Below are 17,911 nucleotides of genomic sequence, written 5' to 3' on the forward strand. Positions count from 1 at the left end.
ATCACAATTTCCCGCTTACTTGCAAGCGCTGAATTTCTGAGCTAGCCTTGTAAGCGTAGAATGCCTAATAACGTGGAGTATGCCCGCGCAGACGCCAAAATTTGCCGCTAACCCGTGAAATAGGCTTGCCGTAAGCACAGATTTCCCTGCTTCCGATTCTGTGCTTACAGTAAGCAGAGCCATGAAATTGGGCTCTGTCTAGCACAACCAGGTTACCAGCCAACATTCCGTAAAGTTTTTACTGTTGTGACTGGTGCCCCAATAATTTTTTGCTGAGCAAAGAAATTTAATCAGCAGTATTTTCTGCAAAGCAGCTTTATAAAATTTCGCCCAGGTGAAAGACAAACCTTCAAATCCATCATGAGGACATTAACCAGCTTGCACAGCGTGGAATTCTGTGAGTCCTTGACGTACGAGGCTGCCTTGCAGAGCTTGACGCTCGACACCACAGCACACTCCGTCATCTGCTTGTTGCTGCCTGGTGAGCACAAGGACTTCTGCAGGTTGTCTAGAAACTGTTTCTTCTGCAGTAGGCGTGAGGAGAGGTTAGGGTGGTGGCTGGCGCTGCCGAAGATCGCAGTCATCAGAGCCTGAAAACAGACAAGGAGATGGTACTGGTTTAATTAGAGATCGCCTAACATCACAAGGCCTAAACTGACCTGATTTGGACTACCAACCCAAAATGCCACCAGGAGCACGTTGCCACCTACTACATGCTACACCTTCCTAATGTCGGGCCTGGTCTACGGTCCTTCATCCGACACTCCACGTACCTATATCTCACGCCTTGCTAGCTACGGAGACAGAGCTTTCTCTAACATTGCACCTCGTCCGTGGAACTCACTGCCGCTGGCCGTCACAACACAGAGTAACCTCTTCAAATGGCAGCTCAAGACACATCTCTTCAACCAAGCATTTTAAATCCTGAACTTTTGACTTTGGGAACTGGCGCCCTTGAATGGTATTTTCTCTGTCAGATACTGTGCGCTTTATATTATTATTATCATTACATTTACATCCAACATTAACTGGTATATTGACCACGAATCACAATTTCTCACGATTTCATTTCGTTTCAAGACACGGTCAGGTATATTTTGCACTACTTACTGGGCAGAGGATGAGGAGCATGACTTGCAGGAGCCAGACCGAACTCTTCTTCTTTGTTGATTGCATTTCCGGCAGGCTCTCAGCCATGTCAAAGAGTTTCTCACAGCAATCTAAAATAAAACATAAAAAAACAATAATAATAACTGGGTTTATATATTGCCAAATTAACAAAGGATGCAAGGCGCGTAAGAGAAGAAATACCAAAATAATGGGGACAACCAGATACACGTTGGAGAGCAAAATAATAAGTCTTAAGACCCTTTTTGAAGGACAGAAGAGTCTCAGCATTTTTTCAAGGTAGAACCTCTCTATAGCACGGCCACAACCCTGCTGGTTTTAAACTGCCGGTTAAGACACTCTTTAATTCCCTTATACCAAACAACAGTAGATAATATTTAATGGTTAGACAGTAGGAGGGTTAATGCTGAATACAATACACTATATTGTTGTCTTGAGCTTACCCTGAATTTCTGACTCCTGCGTTCCATGTAGTTCCATGAACTCTTCAGGATAGTTATCCATCCAGTTCCATATCGCCTGTTTAGAGAAGAAAAAAAATGATTTTAAAATCTCATAACATCATCAAATAAGGACTCAATTTCATAGAGTTAATGAACAGTCAATTTTGTGCTCTCTCTGCGATTTACACAATCTTAGAACTTTACTCTGAAAAGTAGTACATGCAGTTTTTCAAAGGGGTCTTGAAGGAAGCAATTTCTTTTCCCCTGCATGTTGACTAGTATGTTAATTTCTGTAGTTATTATCTTCAAATTTCCATACATTGCATCCGTCCTTCATTTTTATACTAATCGATATTTGTTTTCTACTGTAAGCTTAAATTCTTACTAATAAAATAAAAAAATTAAATAAAATAAAAAATTGATGTGGATGAAAATATTTCCGGTTTTTAAACATAGCATCTTGTTAATATTGTGCACAGCCACAACCATAGGTATGTAGGTACACTTTTAGTTACAGAGACACCAAATGAACAACAGGTAATATTGAGTAAATCTTTATAGATTTTGTGTTGGACAAACTCAAGCACTTTTCATTCACCATTGACACATTGATTGTTAACTGAATAGAGAAATGACATTGAGGTAACTGCTATATCAGTGGTTTTCAAACCACTGCGCATACATGTTCTTGTGATTGACTGTTCATCAGTCGAAAACAGCTATCCTTTCAAGACTGCGACAATTTTACCTTTTCAAGACTGACTACCAATGTGGCCATCACACTCTTCCTCAACGTTGGGAATTTAGATATTGTTTCTGTAAATGAGATAAAAATACATTGGGATCAAATTCAAAAAGACGTTACAAATGGGTAAATCCATATCAAATCAACCAAGAATTTAGTTATACTCTATGTGCTAGAGTTATTGAGATATTGACATTTTAATTTGCAAGGTAGCGCTTATAAGCTAAAAGTTTGCAAGAGTATAGCTCCCTTATTACGAAGCCTAGAGCTAAAATGTTTATTTGCCGTTTATCATGGATATAATAGATCTAATAAATTTGTAGACAAAAAACCCTGAGAGGTCAAGGAAAATTCTTGGTCGATTGTTTATTATCTATTATCAGGGTCACCCATTCGCAAACAATCCTAATGTATTTTCTATTGTAAAGCTTTTAATAATTATTGTAATATTTTTAACGATTGTAAATAATGTCGCAATTCAGCGGTATGCTGCGATGAAATTGTTAAATAAATAAACAATTTATATAAATGTCCCATCTGAAGGACAAAGCAATTCTAGTATAGTATCTTGCTCAAGGACTCAAGTGCCCTGACTGGGACACGAACCCACACTCTGCTGATAAGAAACACCAGTCCTTCAGTCTGGCGCTCTTAACAACTCAGCCACAACACGCCATAAAGATACTGATTTTTATATTACATACATGTAGAGTATCTATCATTCAAAACAACAATGATTGGCGATAATTGTAGGAGGGTTAAAGAATCCATACCTGTTAAGAGTCTTGTGAGTCGTTTACAATCCATGTTTATGTGTTGAATAAGCTCGATATCCGACTCATCACCCGACTCATCTGTGATCTTAGCAAGGGCATCCAGTCTGCAAGTATTTAAGACAAGTATATTTATGAATATTCTCCGCCATCCAGCTAACTATATTATTGAAAGATTTTATAAACTGAACAACTGGAATTACTATTTTTTGACTGACGGCAGTCTTACATACTATCCTGAGTGCATCATGAGGCCTACTGATGTTCTGCCTTTTGCCGCTAAAACATCAGTCGGCCTGATGATGCACCCAGGATATAGAAAATTGTCTGGGACTACTACTTTAGCATAATGGATCGTAATAAACTGTACTACAGCAGAGTCAGTTCTTGAATTGGTCTCAACGTTTCGACTAGCTTGCTCTAGTCACCATCAGCAGACTGAATTTGTAAAGTCTTTTTCAGGTTACTTAATTACCTTGCATATATGCGACTGAAGACTGCATTGAAGTTATTGAGGCTGAGAGCAAAGAGGACCTTTGAGGCGGACATTTTGAGTTGTGTGGTTAGCGGATGATGCTCTTCATAGTTGAGGAGCTGACACACCTCCGGCAAGAGGGACTTGACAAGCATCGTCTCATTGGAACGAGAAGTATCTTTTGGTTGCTGAGAGGAAAGATAAAAGTTAGAATGTAAGAATAATAATAACAATATTAATTATAATAACCAGTTTTTATATAGCACTTTTCACACCAGAGGGCATCTCAAAGCGCTTCCGACATTATTACCCCTGGTCACTTGGCCTTAAATCATTCCTTAAACCATCTCAACTCCCTGGGGAGTATACAGCCTATACGACAATTATCTGCGCTACTCGGCTAAACCAGTCACAAGAACCATCTCTGTCCTCACAGGAACCAATTTACCCCTGGGTGGAGAGAAGTTGCTCATGGACACAGGTGTCACGACCAGGATTCGAACCCACATTCTGCTGAACAGAAACATCAGAGCTCGAGTTTGGTGCTCTTATCCACTCGGCCATTTGTAGGATTTGAGGCAATGCATGTTGAGGTATCAATAAATATTTGGTTTTCCGGTTACAACATGTGTGTGTCTACTTGCCAGGTTAGATTATGTTCTTTTGAGAACTTGTCTTGCTTTACATTTTTCTACTACTGCTCAGTAGATTTTCGGAATTCAGGAGACTTCTCAGTTCTGAAAAGAAAGTCCTGACGTGCTTTTTAACTAGAAAATTGGCGGGACTACTACTTTAGCTTTAGTGGATCGAGGGGACTTCTCGTTATAAACTTAACTATCTCAGAGTGAGTTCTAAATTGGTCTCAATGTATTGAATAGCTTGCTCTAGTCATTGTCATTGTAAGAATAATAAATATGAAGTAATCTATTAGATATTAAATTTACATCAGGGATAAACAATATTATTTGGTTTTAAACATACACACTAATGCAATCTCGGTAGTCTAGTTGTTAAGACACTGCTCTAGAATTGCAAGGGTCGTGGGTTTGAATCCCACCCGAGTAATATGCCTGAGACATTTTAAATTTAACATCTATCATACGAACACTGATGTGTGTAAAGCACTGTACATGTATACTCACGATTCTGGGAGCAGATATCAGAAAACTCTTGAAAGGAGAATTTGAGACAATGCTGAAAAAATCTTGAGAAATTCTATGTCTGAACAATACTTACTGCTGAGAGGCACTTCTCTAGTGTGTCTAGGACAATGAGTTGAGATTGGTGCAATAACTTGACATCATCAGGTCCTAAGGATTTCTGTAAAGATAATATTATATAATAATGTATAATAATAACCAGTTTTTATACAGCGCTTTTCACACCCGGCTAAATCAATCACAAGAACCATCTCTGCCCTCACAGGTACCCATTTACCCCTGGGTGGAGAGAAGCAATTAAGTGTCTGGCTCAGGGATACAAGTGTTACGACCGGGACTCGAACCCACACTCTGCTGAACAAAAACACCAGAGCTTGAGTTCAGTGCTCTTATCTGCTCGGCCACGACACCCTTATAAAAGAGATTAACTTTAATCTTCTGTTGGTTGGAATATGAGTACGAGTTGGTCAGACTAAGAACATTTAGTCGACCTTTGATTGACCACTGACCAGCAACGTTTGAAAGTCTACATTGCCTTCCACATTTTTGCTGTAGCGCCACCGGTTCCCTTGTGGGCTTTACACATGAATGGTACAGGCTATCAGCACCACAGAAGAAACCATGGTCGTGAGGCTATTTGTTTTGCCAAACATGTAACTCTGGGCTCTTACCACAGAAAACGGGTTGAGATTGTTGAGTATCTTGGCCAGCCCATTGATGACTTGGGAGAAGAGCTTCTTGCTGACACTGATTAAACAGTTCTTGCTCCGCTCCAGGTCAGCATGAGCATGGCTGGATTGTGCACTCACATGAGATGGGAGCTGAAGGGTAACAGAAAACACTTTTAACTTAATAATAATAAAACAATAATGACACAGGTTCAAAATAACCCACAGTACCCACATCCGTTGCCGTAGTGCCCTGTTCTTTTGCTGTGATGCCCTCTGCAAGGTTCTATTAAATATCAGCTTACATTTTCCACGTATAGAAGTGCCCCTAACCAAAGAAAAATTGCCTCTTCAAGTGTCTCTACTCAGATTTCTTGAAACACAATTTTTTCAGACCTGATATTTCGTGGATGCCCCCTGGTCAATGCCTTGGTGTCCTTGAAATGCTAGTTAGAAATTTACACTTTCCTCATGGGGTGTCCTTTATCAAGGAGAAAATGCCTTGGTGCCCTTGCGCTTTCAAAAACGAAAGCATACATGCCTGCAATGTTTGACAGTAGTTGTGTAACATGACCTTTTGCTGGCGTCACACTTTCGTTACATCCTTCCTCCGGGCACAGGACAGCTCACATTAAAATGTAATTACTGTTTACCTGATAGTGTTAATATAATTACATGTTCTTGTACACAAATGTTACGTAAAAAAAATGTATGTTATAAACTCACACTACATGTACATTGTATGTGTATCATACAGGTGCGTGTACTATTACATTGTACATGGAATCAAATAGTAAATGAACTACACTGTAAATGTACATTGGGTGTACAGTAACTTCACTGCACTTCAACATTGTAAACTCTGACCATTCAATATACATCCAATGCGGTTTTGAATGATAGGCCTATAAACTTTGCCATCCTGCAATAATATGGAATATGCAATCCATAAAAAACACACAACATAAGATTACACACGTATGCAGCTGTACACAGTTCTACAACCACACAAAACCAGTGCAGTTGACTGATTACAAATGGTAGGTAAATTTGCTGGAAAACGCTACCAAGAAGAGAAGGAAGCAGTCTTTATATTCAACCTACACTACAACGTAAACAGATTTATAAGCAGGCCTGGATTGCATCTTGAAAGGGCAAGCCGTTTTTATTTTACTACTAGGGTAGCATGTGAAAAAAACAAAAGGCACCAAGGCCAGGGCCGGAGAACCCATGGCTTCCCCAGGCCTAAAATATACAACACCTCAAGTTCATGTCACAATGCATAATTATTTAGATCTGCTGTGATAGGATAAAATGTTGCCGCAAAATTGTTTGAAATCTCAATTAAAATTTAGTGACAACATAATGAACATGTGTCCAAGCCTACATGTAGGCATTACATGCAAGTACAGTGTCATGACCAGAAATTTAATCCACACTTTGATATGTACAAGACAGCCATCAGAACTTGAGTCCAATGCACATCACTCTGCCACAAGACTTCACAACCATGACATACACAATTCGGGGTTCTCCACACGCGGTTTTTGTCCAGGTGCTGCAATCGTTTGTGCAATTGGCTTATCTATCGTGCAGGAATAGTTTGCACAATTTGCTGATAGTGCAGGAATAGTTTGCGTAATTTGATGATAGTGCAAGAATAGTGTGCGCAATATGCCGACAGTGCAGGAATAATTTGCGCGATTTGATAAAAGTGCAGGGATGGTTTGCGCAATATTTGTCGAGCATGCAGGATTGGTTTAGGGCCCGGACAAAATTTAACCCTGTGGAGAACCACTACTGATGGAAATGACCTGACCTGCCAATGGAAACCAAGCCAAAACCATTTCCTGGCACAGCATACACTACAGTACATACTATACTAGTCATTAATTACATCAAAAGAGAAAGAGAAAGCTAAAATAGATTCCAGTTCCTTTTTTCTAATCTCACAACAATATGGATCATTTGTTTTTTAAACATACACCGATGTGTATTACTATTAGTGTTACTGTATACTCAGTACGCCCCCTCCCCTCCTTTACTTTTTCTACTGTTTGAACATTAAAACAAAAACAAATATTTTACACTTACTTTACAATACATGACAATCATGACCATTTCACCCTTCAGTATGCCGTTTTACAGTGTACACTACATACTTACAAGTAAACAAGCACAAAATTATGGGTACAAACAATAGCCTACATGGCGGTACCCACTGCTAAAACATAGGATTCGCGCTGACTCTAGCCACCGGGCAATCTCGATGGTCTAGTTGGTAAGATACTGCTCTAGAATTGCAAAGGTTGTGGGTTTGAATCCCACAAGAGTAATGCCAGTGGTTCGTTTTTATAGGACTCAAGAAAGTACAGAATAAACAATGCATACACACACATGTAGGTGTATGGGGTAAAAACCAAAATGAATAGCCTACATGTCTACTATGTATATAAACGTGTAGTAAACAGTGTTACTCTTCAAGCACATGTGCACTGATTGAAAGTGCAAGGAAGTGCAGTACATGTGTAAAAGCATGGAGGTAGACATTTCTACCTCCATGGTAAAAGTAAGTGTGGTGCATACTTGTACTTTGCAGTGTATCATTTATAAGGTAAATAAGTGCAATGTGGCGACCATGGACTAGCACTGCATAACATGACATGACCTTTGTACAACATGAAGGAAGGAGTAACAATCTTCAACACCTGTGCCAAAGGGTCTGAGATATTCTGTCAAAACACTGTCATAGTGTGATGTCACTTCCTGTTGAGGTCACTAGTATTTCCTGTGCTGATGGAGCATCTTGCAACAAGACGCTGACATTTTCTTACTGTATGTCCTCATAGGAAAGCTACTCAAAGTAAAAGTTATCGAGTGTGCGCTTGAGTGTCATGTTTTAAAAGCAAATCTATGTGAAATAAAATATGCAGGCATGTGTAGGCTCTATGCTTTGTTTTTGAAAGGGCAAGGGCACCAAGGCATTTTCTCCTTGGCACCCTAATGAGGACATTGTAAACTTCTACTAGAGCATTTCAAGGGCACCAAGGCAATGACCAGGGGCCATGGAGGCAACTGCCTTTTGTTGCCTCCGTGAAGTATCAGGCCTGTTAAGGCCTGGTGTGTGTGTATAATTTATTAACAATTAACAATCTAAGAGTTTCCAACCAATACATAAAACCAAAAGTTTTAGGGACTTGTGGCAATGTTTTCTCTGAAAAACATGGATTCAAAAAATCGCGTTGGTTCCATTTAAAGCTTTTTTATTTTACAGTTATTCTTACTATCCCTTGGACAATTATATTATATTTTATTATGAGGAAATTGAAATGTGACTCTCACTGAAACTACATACACGTAGGCCACATACTTTGTACACTTGTTGGTCAAGACCAGGGCCCAATTTCATGGCTCTGCTTACAGGGAATTCTGTGCTTACGGCAAGCGTATTTCACGAATTTTGGCTTCTGCGCGTGCATACTCCACGTTACTAGGCATTCTGGGCTTACAAGGCTAGCGCAGAAATTCAGCGCTTGCACGTCAGTGGGGAATCGTGATCGTAAGCGCAGAATTCGGTGGTAAGCAGAGCCATGAAATTGGGCCCAGTGCTGTACCTGTTGGACTTGATGCCCTTCGAATGATTCCAATTGACTTTAGTTTTTCCGATGGAAGTACCCTTTGCAAAATGAAAATGGCCTTGCCCTGTCAAAGATTAAATCTTGAAGTCTATGTGAAACTTTTGAAGGGGCACCAAGGTCAAGACCAGGACAATAGAGGCCATGGCCTCTGTGAATTTCCAGGTCTGGTGATGAGAGGCAATTTCTTAAGTGTGTTGTCCGAGGACACTCGTGTCACAACCGGTTATCACACCCACTCTTCAATGATACAGTTTATTTTCTTCTATAAAAGAGATAATCTGAAGTCTTAATGTTTCAATGTTCGCATGGATGCTGTACATTTAAAAAAAAATACATGTTAGACAATCAAAAGAAAGACTTTCAACAAAGTACACATGCTTATTTTCATTCATGTTTATTTTCATTCCCCAAATTATTGTTGTTTGTGCAAAGTGAGAAGTTTTAAATCACACACACCCGGCTGTAATTTATCAAGTTTGTAGATGAATTGGAGTGTAAGCTGTTTATATGTACAAAGATTCTAAACAATTCAATATTGAAAACATGGTTTCTATTCTAAAATGATTTTACCTCCTGAAAGTACTTGGGGGAAGTCTAATTCTACCTCCATAAGGTTTATCACAATTCAGAACCGCAATGCTTCATAGGCAGAGGGAGCATTTGACGACCGCGACGACAGTGTGCGCACGTCATGTCATGCGATGCGCCCGGGCTACCGATGCACCCGGGCCACCGATGTCACCTTTCATTACTCAGCATGCTCGGTGAAAAAGCGCCCTTTCTTGATATTTTTCTATTCGCAACAAACCTTATGGGCGTAGATAGGGGCCAAGAAGAAGCGGAGGGGGTATATTTATTGGCACTATTTTTGCTTTACCTCCATCATGTCATGTACATGGTCATTGTTATTGTCTGTAGTGCACTGTCAGTGTGAGTGTCACTAGTCATGCTAGTGTAGTGTTCAAAACAAAACTTTACATCATGTTTTTTGATTGAGAAACACTTTCACTTCAGTTTTTAATACTTAAAATTGGGGAACTACTATTTAAATTATGTAATTTCCCTTACTTAACTAACTACCTAGGCCTAGTGAAGGTAACTTCAACATTTTTAATTTTCAGAAGGTCGAGTTGTCTCGTATTGTAACACTTATAATATTGGGGCCGGGTGTACGTCCGTAAATAGAATTCCTTAGATAATTAGGTCCGATAATTATTCCTTATTTTTGTTTTCATATAATTTATAAAACAGTAAACTTGTTTACAAATAACAACTATTTGCGAAAAAAAAAAGGTCATTCATGGACAAAAAGTCTACGTAGTGCTTGCAATGACCCGGTCGTAAGCTACACTCTAAATTAACCCATCATACAACAGACAAAAATAGGCAGTCGCCAGAGAGTAGAGCACAGTTTCTAAACCAGGCAGTGCTGTCACTTGTTCTCGCTTCTTGCGCTCGTTCGGTGCATGAAAAAACGAACAAGTAAAAAAATCTATGAAAAGAAACACACACCTTCCTGACCATATTTAGCCCAAACCACACCACGACAGCTCCTCTTACCTGTTCTTCGAATCTCGTGATAAGCCATGACACCCATTCCATAGGTCTTTGGGAAGCCATACCGGGTGGGAAACTGGAATTTTCTGCACTTCTGACGGCCAGTGTACACGCGGATTTGTGATTTAGGCCGCCATGACACTTTTAGTACAGGAACGGTCGTCTGCGCGTGCTCAGGACACAAATTCCAAATAAGGAAAGTTGAATCGGAAGCAGGCGGTCACAGACAACAACACAAGACCGGTCAACACAAGCGCTGACGCAGTGTGTCCTTCGTTCATTCTGGGCTTTTGTTGTACAAGGTAATCCGACCTCTTTGACCCATTTAAAACGACAATAACTATTTCCCGGAGGCCAAACAAGCACAGTGAAACATAATCTTCGGACAGGAACAACTTTGCTTGAGCGAGTTTTTTCTTTCATTAATCCAATTCCAAGTAAAATCTTCTACTGATAAAACAGTGATAGTAGGGATAAAACATGGAGGAAGCTATTTTTTCCTTCATGGATAATAAAATCAGCTGGCGTTATTTCACTTTCGTTTTACTTGTGCTGGTGATCTGAAACATAATAATTTGAGACAGTCCCAAGTTTATAAAATACTTCCAAATTTCTACAAAACACTATTGTTTGCCCCTACACCTTAAGAACCACGCCCACCCCTACGACCCCCCCCCCCCCCCCCAAGTTTATTTTAATGTGTTGTTCTTCTCTCTCTCTGTCTTGTTTTTGGTAGGGATGTCAGGGTTTTTTTGCTGTTCCTTTGTAACAGTTTTGACCAATCATCAAAAAGACCCAGGTTTCAACAAAAATCCAGCCTACCCATCCCCCCCCCCACCTCACCCCCCCCCCACCTCACCCCACCCCCTCCCCCTCCAACAGCAACTCTGGTTCATTACAGCGCCCTCTGTTGAAGTGCTTATACTGACTAATTGCCGTTTAGTATCCAACGATTTTGTTATAGTATATAAGTCGAGTACTGTGCCCAAAAATGCGCGTTTGCCTGAAACAAATTCTTGATTAACTAATAACAGTTCGGTTAAATAAATAACAACACTCTTTTAAATGCAGTAATAATTACAAAGACGTTTATTTTACAATTTTCTTCTTTTATTTGCAACCTATTAATTATTACTAGTAAGTAAACAAAGTTGTTATAACTTAATAATATTGAGGGCTTACAAAAATGTTGAAGAGACTAATACTGTGTGTTTTCCCTATTTATAGCCAAAAGGGACCTTTGCATTCAGATTAGGCATTTTTTACTTTAAAAGGGGGGAATTTGCTATGAAATGAATGGTTGGAACGGAAATAATTTGTTTCAAAAGTAGATTTATAACAATAAACAAAACAATACCTTGAAATTGTGTTTTTCTTTTACTTCCTGAACTAAAAACGGACCGCCATTTTGTAGAACCAAACTGACTCCATAAATTAGCAGACCGAGTTAGTTCATAAAGTAATAGGAAAACCACACAATTTCTAGGGATACTTTGTGCGAGTCATTATATTCAAACTTTCAAAATCTTTCAAACCATAATAATTTCAAACACAAGCGCTTTAATAGCCCAACTCGCCCAATCCGAATGCAAACTAACTTTAATTGTCATATAACTTACTCACTCATACAAAATAGATGTTTACCCTCGGTTTTCAGAATATGTGTTACATAATCTTCTTATTAACCATCCCTAAAGAGTACTGTAAATAAACAAGTAGAAATACTGTTGTACCAATAACCATCATGACCCACTAGTTACTTCTTTCGTTTGTTTGTTTATTTGTTTGTGGTTTGTTAACCCATCCCTGTTGAAATTGATAGATCTGCACCTGAATATTAATTATTATGAACCTCTAGCTACCGGGCAACTTCGGTAGTCTAGTTGGTAAGACACTGCTCTAAAATTGCTAGGGTCGTGGGTTCGAATCCCACCCGAGTAACATGCCTGTGATATTTTTTCAAAGGACTCGGGAAAGTACCGAGTATACAGTGCTAACACACATCGGTGTATGGGTAAAAACCAAAAATTAATATTCTTTATCCCCGATGCAAATTTAACATCTCTTATAATCGTTGCGGTACCCGCTGCCAAAACATAGGATTCAAACTGCCTCTAGCTACCGGGCAACCTCGGTAGTCTAGTTGGTAAGACACTGCTCTAGAATTGCAAGGGTCGTGGGTTCGAATCCCACCCGAGTAATATGCCTGTGATATTTTTTTCACAGGACTCGGGAAAGTACTGAGTATACAGTGCTAACACACATCGGTGTATATAATGGGTAAAAACCAAAACAAATATAATAACTCAATATTTTAAAGGCATTGGACACCTTTCGGTAATTGTCAATGACAATGAGTATCCTCACAATTGTGTATCCTACTGGGCATAAATTGACAATTCTGTGAAAAAGTTTACTCAATTGGTCATAAAAGTTGCAAGAGAATTTCAAAAGAAAAAACACCTTTCTTGCACAAATTTGTGTGCTTTCAGATGCCTTAAGAAGGCTTCAGGCCTTAAGACCTTTGATATTTGAAAGAGAAAATACCTCTTTCTCAAAAACTATGTTACTTCAGAGGGAGCGTTTCTCACACTGTTTTGTATAATCAACAGCTCTCCATTGCTAGCTACCAAGTAGGTTTTTATGCAAACAATTATTTTCAGTAATTACAAATAGTGTCAAGTGCCTTTAAAACTGATCATCTTGGGGGGAACTCAAGTTGATGTTAAGGTATTTCTTAATGAACTAAGATCAGGTGAACCAAAACTACTTTGAATGAGATAATCTACCACAACATTCTTGCTGGTAAAGGTAAACTGACCATTTCAAAATGATCATTTCTAATGAAAAACAAAATCAACAGAAAAAAAACCTAGAACATGTATATTTGCGTTTGAATGGTACGTGCACTCCAATAAATAAATAAGGATTTATAATGACCATTTAATGGTCCATGATAATGTACAGACATGATACCTTCCCTAAAAAAAACCTCATATTCCTTCCGTGAAGGAGAACTTTGTTGAAATCATCCCAAACCCTGCACTAAGCCCTATGCCAGCAAGCAGCCAACTTGTGTAGGAACTTCCAACAAGAAAAAAGAGTACATTCAAGGGAGTTAAGAAAACCAAGAGTTGGACTTTTATGTTGTGATTATTGATCAGCTGGTACTGTACAAATGTTGACAAAACCGGAAAGGTTAGGAGAAATAATCCAATTTCCAAAATGGCCACAAATCCCATTCCCACTAGCCAGAGATCACTTTGCATCACTGCTGCTGAGTATACATTGAGTAAACTTACCCCAACAACAACCCCACTTGTACTTCTGGTGGTTAGATTCACAAAGACAATTGGTTCTCTTTGGAGGCTCAACAAAATCAGAGCTGAGACTGAATTCCAGATTTCCCACTGCTCAATTGGGCAATTCATGCAGGCAAGAAGGTAAGCTGAGATGGTTAACAAGTTGCAAATAAGTGCTTCTTGGTTTGGTGAAGACCCGAATGGATCTCTCTTCTTTATGAAAAAACAGTGGGCACGTAGAGCAAACACAAGAAGCATGCTGATTATGCAGTACAGTTGCAAACAAGGCATTTTCAAATCTTTGCCACTGTCACTCAGTGCTTGATTTGCCTCTGTAATGTAAGTCATTAGGGCAACAATTGCAAGAAAACACACAGAGGGCTTCAAGGTGAACTGCTTCTGAAGAGGCCTACTTGATTGAAAGTTTATCAAAAGGGTGAGCATAACAAAAGAACACGCTGTACAAGAAAGAGTATACTGTAAAATTGTTAAATTGGAAGCAGTTGTACAGAGCATCAGAGAGACTTTTAATCCAGATGCAAGTCCAAAGATGCATGAGAGTATAAAGACCAAGAATGGACCAAGCTGAAAAGATGCTATTCTAAGGAAGATTGCTGAACCCAGAGTACAGGCAGTAATGGTCAGCCAGCTGCTCAAATTGTATTGTGAAACTGAACTTGATGGCTGAATCACAAATATTAGACAAGTTGTCATGATCCACAGAATGTTGATTTTACGAGCAGAGGGGAGATGACGTAAATGTTGGGTAGTTACCTTCAGGCTTAGTAAGGCTGAGATGATGTTTACAAAGCATGCTGCCTGCAGTGATGTAGGTGTGCTGTCATAAAGAATGTAACACAGCGGTTGCAGTAGACTGTGATAAGAAAGTATTATGCTGACTGTGACAGATAAGATGTACATAGACGCAGCCCTGATTGAAAGTTCACCCTGCTGTTCAAAGCAAAACAACTTGGTTATCGTTAACGTAAGAGCTACTATGCTGAATGAGCCACTTATAGGAGACTGATTGACCCCAGCTAAAACTTCCACCAAGTATGGAGCCTTAAAGGCGTGTAGCGCTGACCCTATCCAAGCACAATACCAGGTAACAACACCGGCTGACAGCAACCTGACAAAAAGGTAAACACTACAGACACTTGTACACAGTAACAAAAAGGACGAGTATAGTTGATGCTGGTACAAAAGTGATTCAGCGTAAACCAGCCCTCCCATGAAAGCAATGAGCAGAGCTGATGAGAGTTTCTGGTTTTGTGAGCTGGATACCAAGAAACAAGCAACGGACAGGACTGCCATAGAGATGAGACCATAAGTGATCCATGTGAGGTCCAAGTCTTGAAGCTCTAAATGTCTTGGTATACTGAAATACACAGCCAGTGTGTAGATAAGACCAACAGCAACACCACATATCAACTTGAACATTTGCTGCACGTGCCCTTTTTGTGATGCTGTCCAACCAAGAAGCACATTAGTTAGTACTGTGACCGATAACCAATCAACCATGAATGAAACATGTGTGTATTTCATGAGTATTGACCCAAGAAGAAGTGCTGTTACACCTGAAATCCATCGAATCATGATGATGTATTTGTAATGAATCCCATAACCTTCAGTCCATGCTCTCAGTTCCAGTAATGTCATTAAAAAACATGGTGTAAAAATCAAGAACAATAGTCTCAATACACTTATCAACTCAAATAAATTCCAAATATTCATGATAATAAATACCTCTGCAGGAGTTGAAACATATAAAATTAAAAGTAGAGAAACTTCGACATGACCTAGAACAAAAGCCCCCGAACTGGTAAATGATTTATAATTGGGCTTACGAAATGAAGGTGATGTCGGCGTAACAAATAGTCTTAATATGAGAAATCCATGAATAATGACGCTGTAGGGAATATAACTTGGAGAGGCCAGCATCGTCAACATGCAACAGGTTACTGCGACAGAAACACTGGGGAAGATGGTGAACAAAGACATCTCTAATGCCTCAGCGAGAGTAGGCTCTTCTTTAAGGAACTCCTCAAAGTGGACCAGAATCCATCCACCTGTCATCACTATGGACATATTCAGCAAGAGGATGGTAATGATGTTGTAGAAGGACTCCCAAAGAAGCGGCAAAGCAGAGTAGATGATGCTCATTTGGGCTGCAATAAAGACGCACAGATACACCAGAACAGCTCTCCGTTTTGCTCCTCCACTATGCATGAAATGGATCAGAAGCCCTCCTATGACCACAACACCGAGGAGTAGTTCTCCAGATAGGGCCAAAGCAAGGAACATGCCAGGTAAAGCTGTGATGAAGACACGGCCATCGTACTGGAAAGGTCGGAGCTCAAACCAATCAGGGAGTTCCTTTTGAGGGTCGGTTGGAGAAGGAGGTGGGCTAGAGTCAGTGGGTGATGGAGGAGGCTGATCACTGGTAGTTCGTCTCATGGTGGCAAACTGCTGAAAAATAATTAAACAAAATCATAAGCTGTCAATATTGTTTAGTAATTTATGTTATTCAGCGACAATTTTTAAATAAATTTTTTTTCATATAATACAAATTTACATGGAAACAAAATTACAGCTTAGGTCAAGGTCATGGGGTTTAGAAACCCCATTATAAAATTTGCCAGAAATTAGTGCGACTAGCTAAGTTTTTAAGATAACGTGAGCAACAGTATACTTCTGTTTATTGTGCTACATAATATGTTGCTGCACTGTTTAAGGCCTACTGTTAGTACAAAAATAAAACATTAGTTGACTACTCAGATTTTTTTGCATGCTTTGTTTTTTGCTTGTTTTCACGCTTATAAATACCGTTTTTAAAATCAATTAACAACACAATTGAGCATCTTTGCCCCAGTTGTTAGATCAGTGATCCTTGTCACACTAAGGTAAGGTCATCGTCATAACAGGTCCAAATTACATTGTTTATTAATTTACAGGGTTATAAAAACTATGAGTATCATCAGACAACTACTATGTTATGTAAAAAGTTAACTTGATTGAAATTTTGAAAGCAAAGAAAAAAAAAGAAAGATGTCAGCAATTAACAAATTTAAAGGAAAAGTTTCCGTATGGCGCCACCACTTTTTCATTCGAAATAAAATAATATAGTATCTAATTTACCTGATTGATATATCCCTTTTTTTAAAAATGAGTGAAAAAGTGGTGGCGCCATACGGAAAGTTATCCAATTTAAATGTCAAACTTGGGATTGTGACTGTCTATATGAGTATGTCATGTCTGTGTGGCATTGCCATTGCATTGGTCATGACTGTGTCACTTGGGTTTTTGGGGTGTGTGTGTGTGCTGTCTATCACTTTCAGTGAGTAACCTTCTATTTATAAATATTTTTATAAGTTAGTAATTAGTATGAATGTAATTTTTTAACATTTATGATTAACAATCAATGTTTATTATATTAGCCTAAGGCAAACAGTCATATTTATTGGCAATTTTATATCATCCGATAATCATTATCAATATCCTTATTTTTAATATTATTAGAAAATTAGAGAGATAAATATTATTCAGTTCATTCAAACTTTATTTTGTTAAATTATTTTAATTATTTAGTAAAACAAGTAAAACATATTATAATTTTTAAAAATATGCGTCAGATTTTCAGACAAATTTACCTTTCTGACAGCTTCCAAATGAAGTGACTTGAGTGGAATAAAGATAAATTAGCGATTGTCGTACGCCTATTCACGAAGATTGAGCTAATTTTGTGAATACGAGTCGATACTGACAATACCAATCGCCTGTGTACTGTGCAGCATTAGATACACGGGCGCCGCCATTGCTCCGTTGTTCATCTATCCGCCTATTCGTCAATTGGTGGCGCCCTTCAAGATTAATGGCGCACCAACTAAAAAAACTCCAATAATTCACAAGTCGTTCACACCGGTGGAAAGATGGAGCAAAGTTGTCATGTGTGCTATTCGGATGCCGGAATATCCAAGAAAGAGTCAGGTAAGATTGCGTATCTTAAGGACACTGGACACTAT

The 17,911-nt window shown here is 39.0% G+C and overlaps 2 protein-coding genes across 4 annotated transcripts in view; both read right to left on the reverse strand.

The window, feature by feature from the left end:
- The window catches only part of LOC117290223 (neurofibromin-like), a 50,136-nt gene extending 39,375 nt beyond the window's left edge, over positions 1 to 10,761 (reverse strand). For both annotated transcript variants that reach the window (XM_033771482.1, XM_033771481.1), the window contains exons 1-9: positions 10,591 to 10,761; positions 5,396 to 5,545; positions 4,801 to 4,884; positions 3,565 to 3,752; positions 3,090 to 3,196; positions 2,320 to 2,387; positions 1,572 to 1,647; positions 1,111 to 1,220; positions 348 to 590 (exon numbers count right to left, since the gene is read on the reverse strand). In XM_033771482.1, coding sequence (XP_033627373.1) covers positions 348 to 590; positions 1,111 to 1,220; positions 1,572 to 1,647; positions 2,320 to 2,387; positions 3,090 to 3,196; positions 3,565 to 3,752; positions 4,801 to 4,884; positions 5,396 to 5,545; positions 10,591 to 10,650 — 1,086 coding nt within the window. In that variant the 5' untranslated portion in view covers positions 10,651 to 10,761. The remainder of the gene's footprint in view (positions 1 to 347; positions 591 to 1,110; positions 1,221 to 1,571; positions 1,648 to 2,319; positions 2,388 to 3,089; positions 3,197 to 3,564; positions 3,753 to 4,800; positions 4,885 to 5,395; positions 5,546 to 10,590) is intronic.
- A 2,451-nt stretch (positions 10,762 to 13,212) lies between these two features.
- Positions 13,213 to 17,695, reverse strand: LOC117290224. Of its 2 annotated transcripts, none has more exons than XM_033771483.1 (2): positions 17,540 to 17,695; positions 13,213 to 16,355 (listed from the first exon to the last, which is right to left on the reverse strand). In XM_033771483.1, exon 2 carries the CDS (start codon positions 16,344 to 16,346, stop codon positions 13,581 to 13,583), a length of 2,766 nt encoding a protein of 921 aa, XP_033627374.1. In that variant the 5' UTR covers positions 16,347 to 16,355; positions 17,540 to 17,695; the 3' UTR covers positions 13,213 to 13,580. The 2 variants fall into 2 exon arrangements, with proteins under 2 accessions (XP_033627374.1, XP_033627375.1); XM_033771484.1 differs by having other exon boundaries at positions 13,213 to 16,358.
- Between the last annotated feature and the right edge of the window lie 216 nt (positions 17,696 to 17,911).

The sequence above is a fragment of the Asterias rubens genome, chromosome 5 (assembly GCF_902459465.1).
Source record: "Asterias rubens chromosome 5, eAstRub1.3, whole genome shotgun sequence".
Classification (NCBI taxonomy): domain Eukaryota; kingdom Metazoa; phylum Echinodermata; class Asteroidea; order Forcipulatida; family Asteriidae; genus Asterias; species Asterias rubens.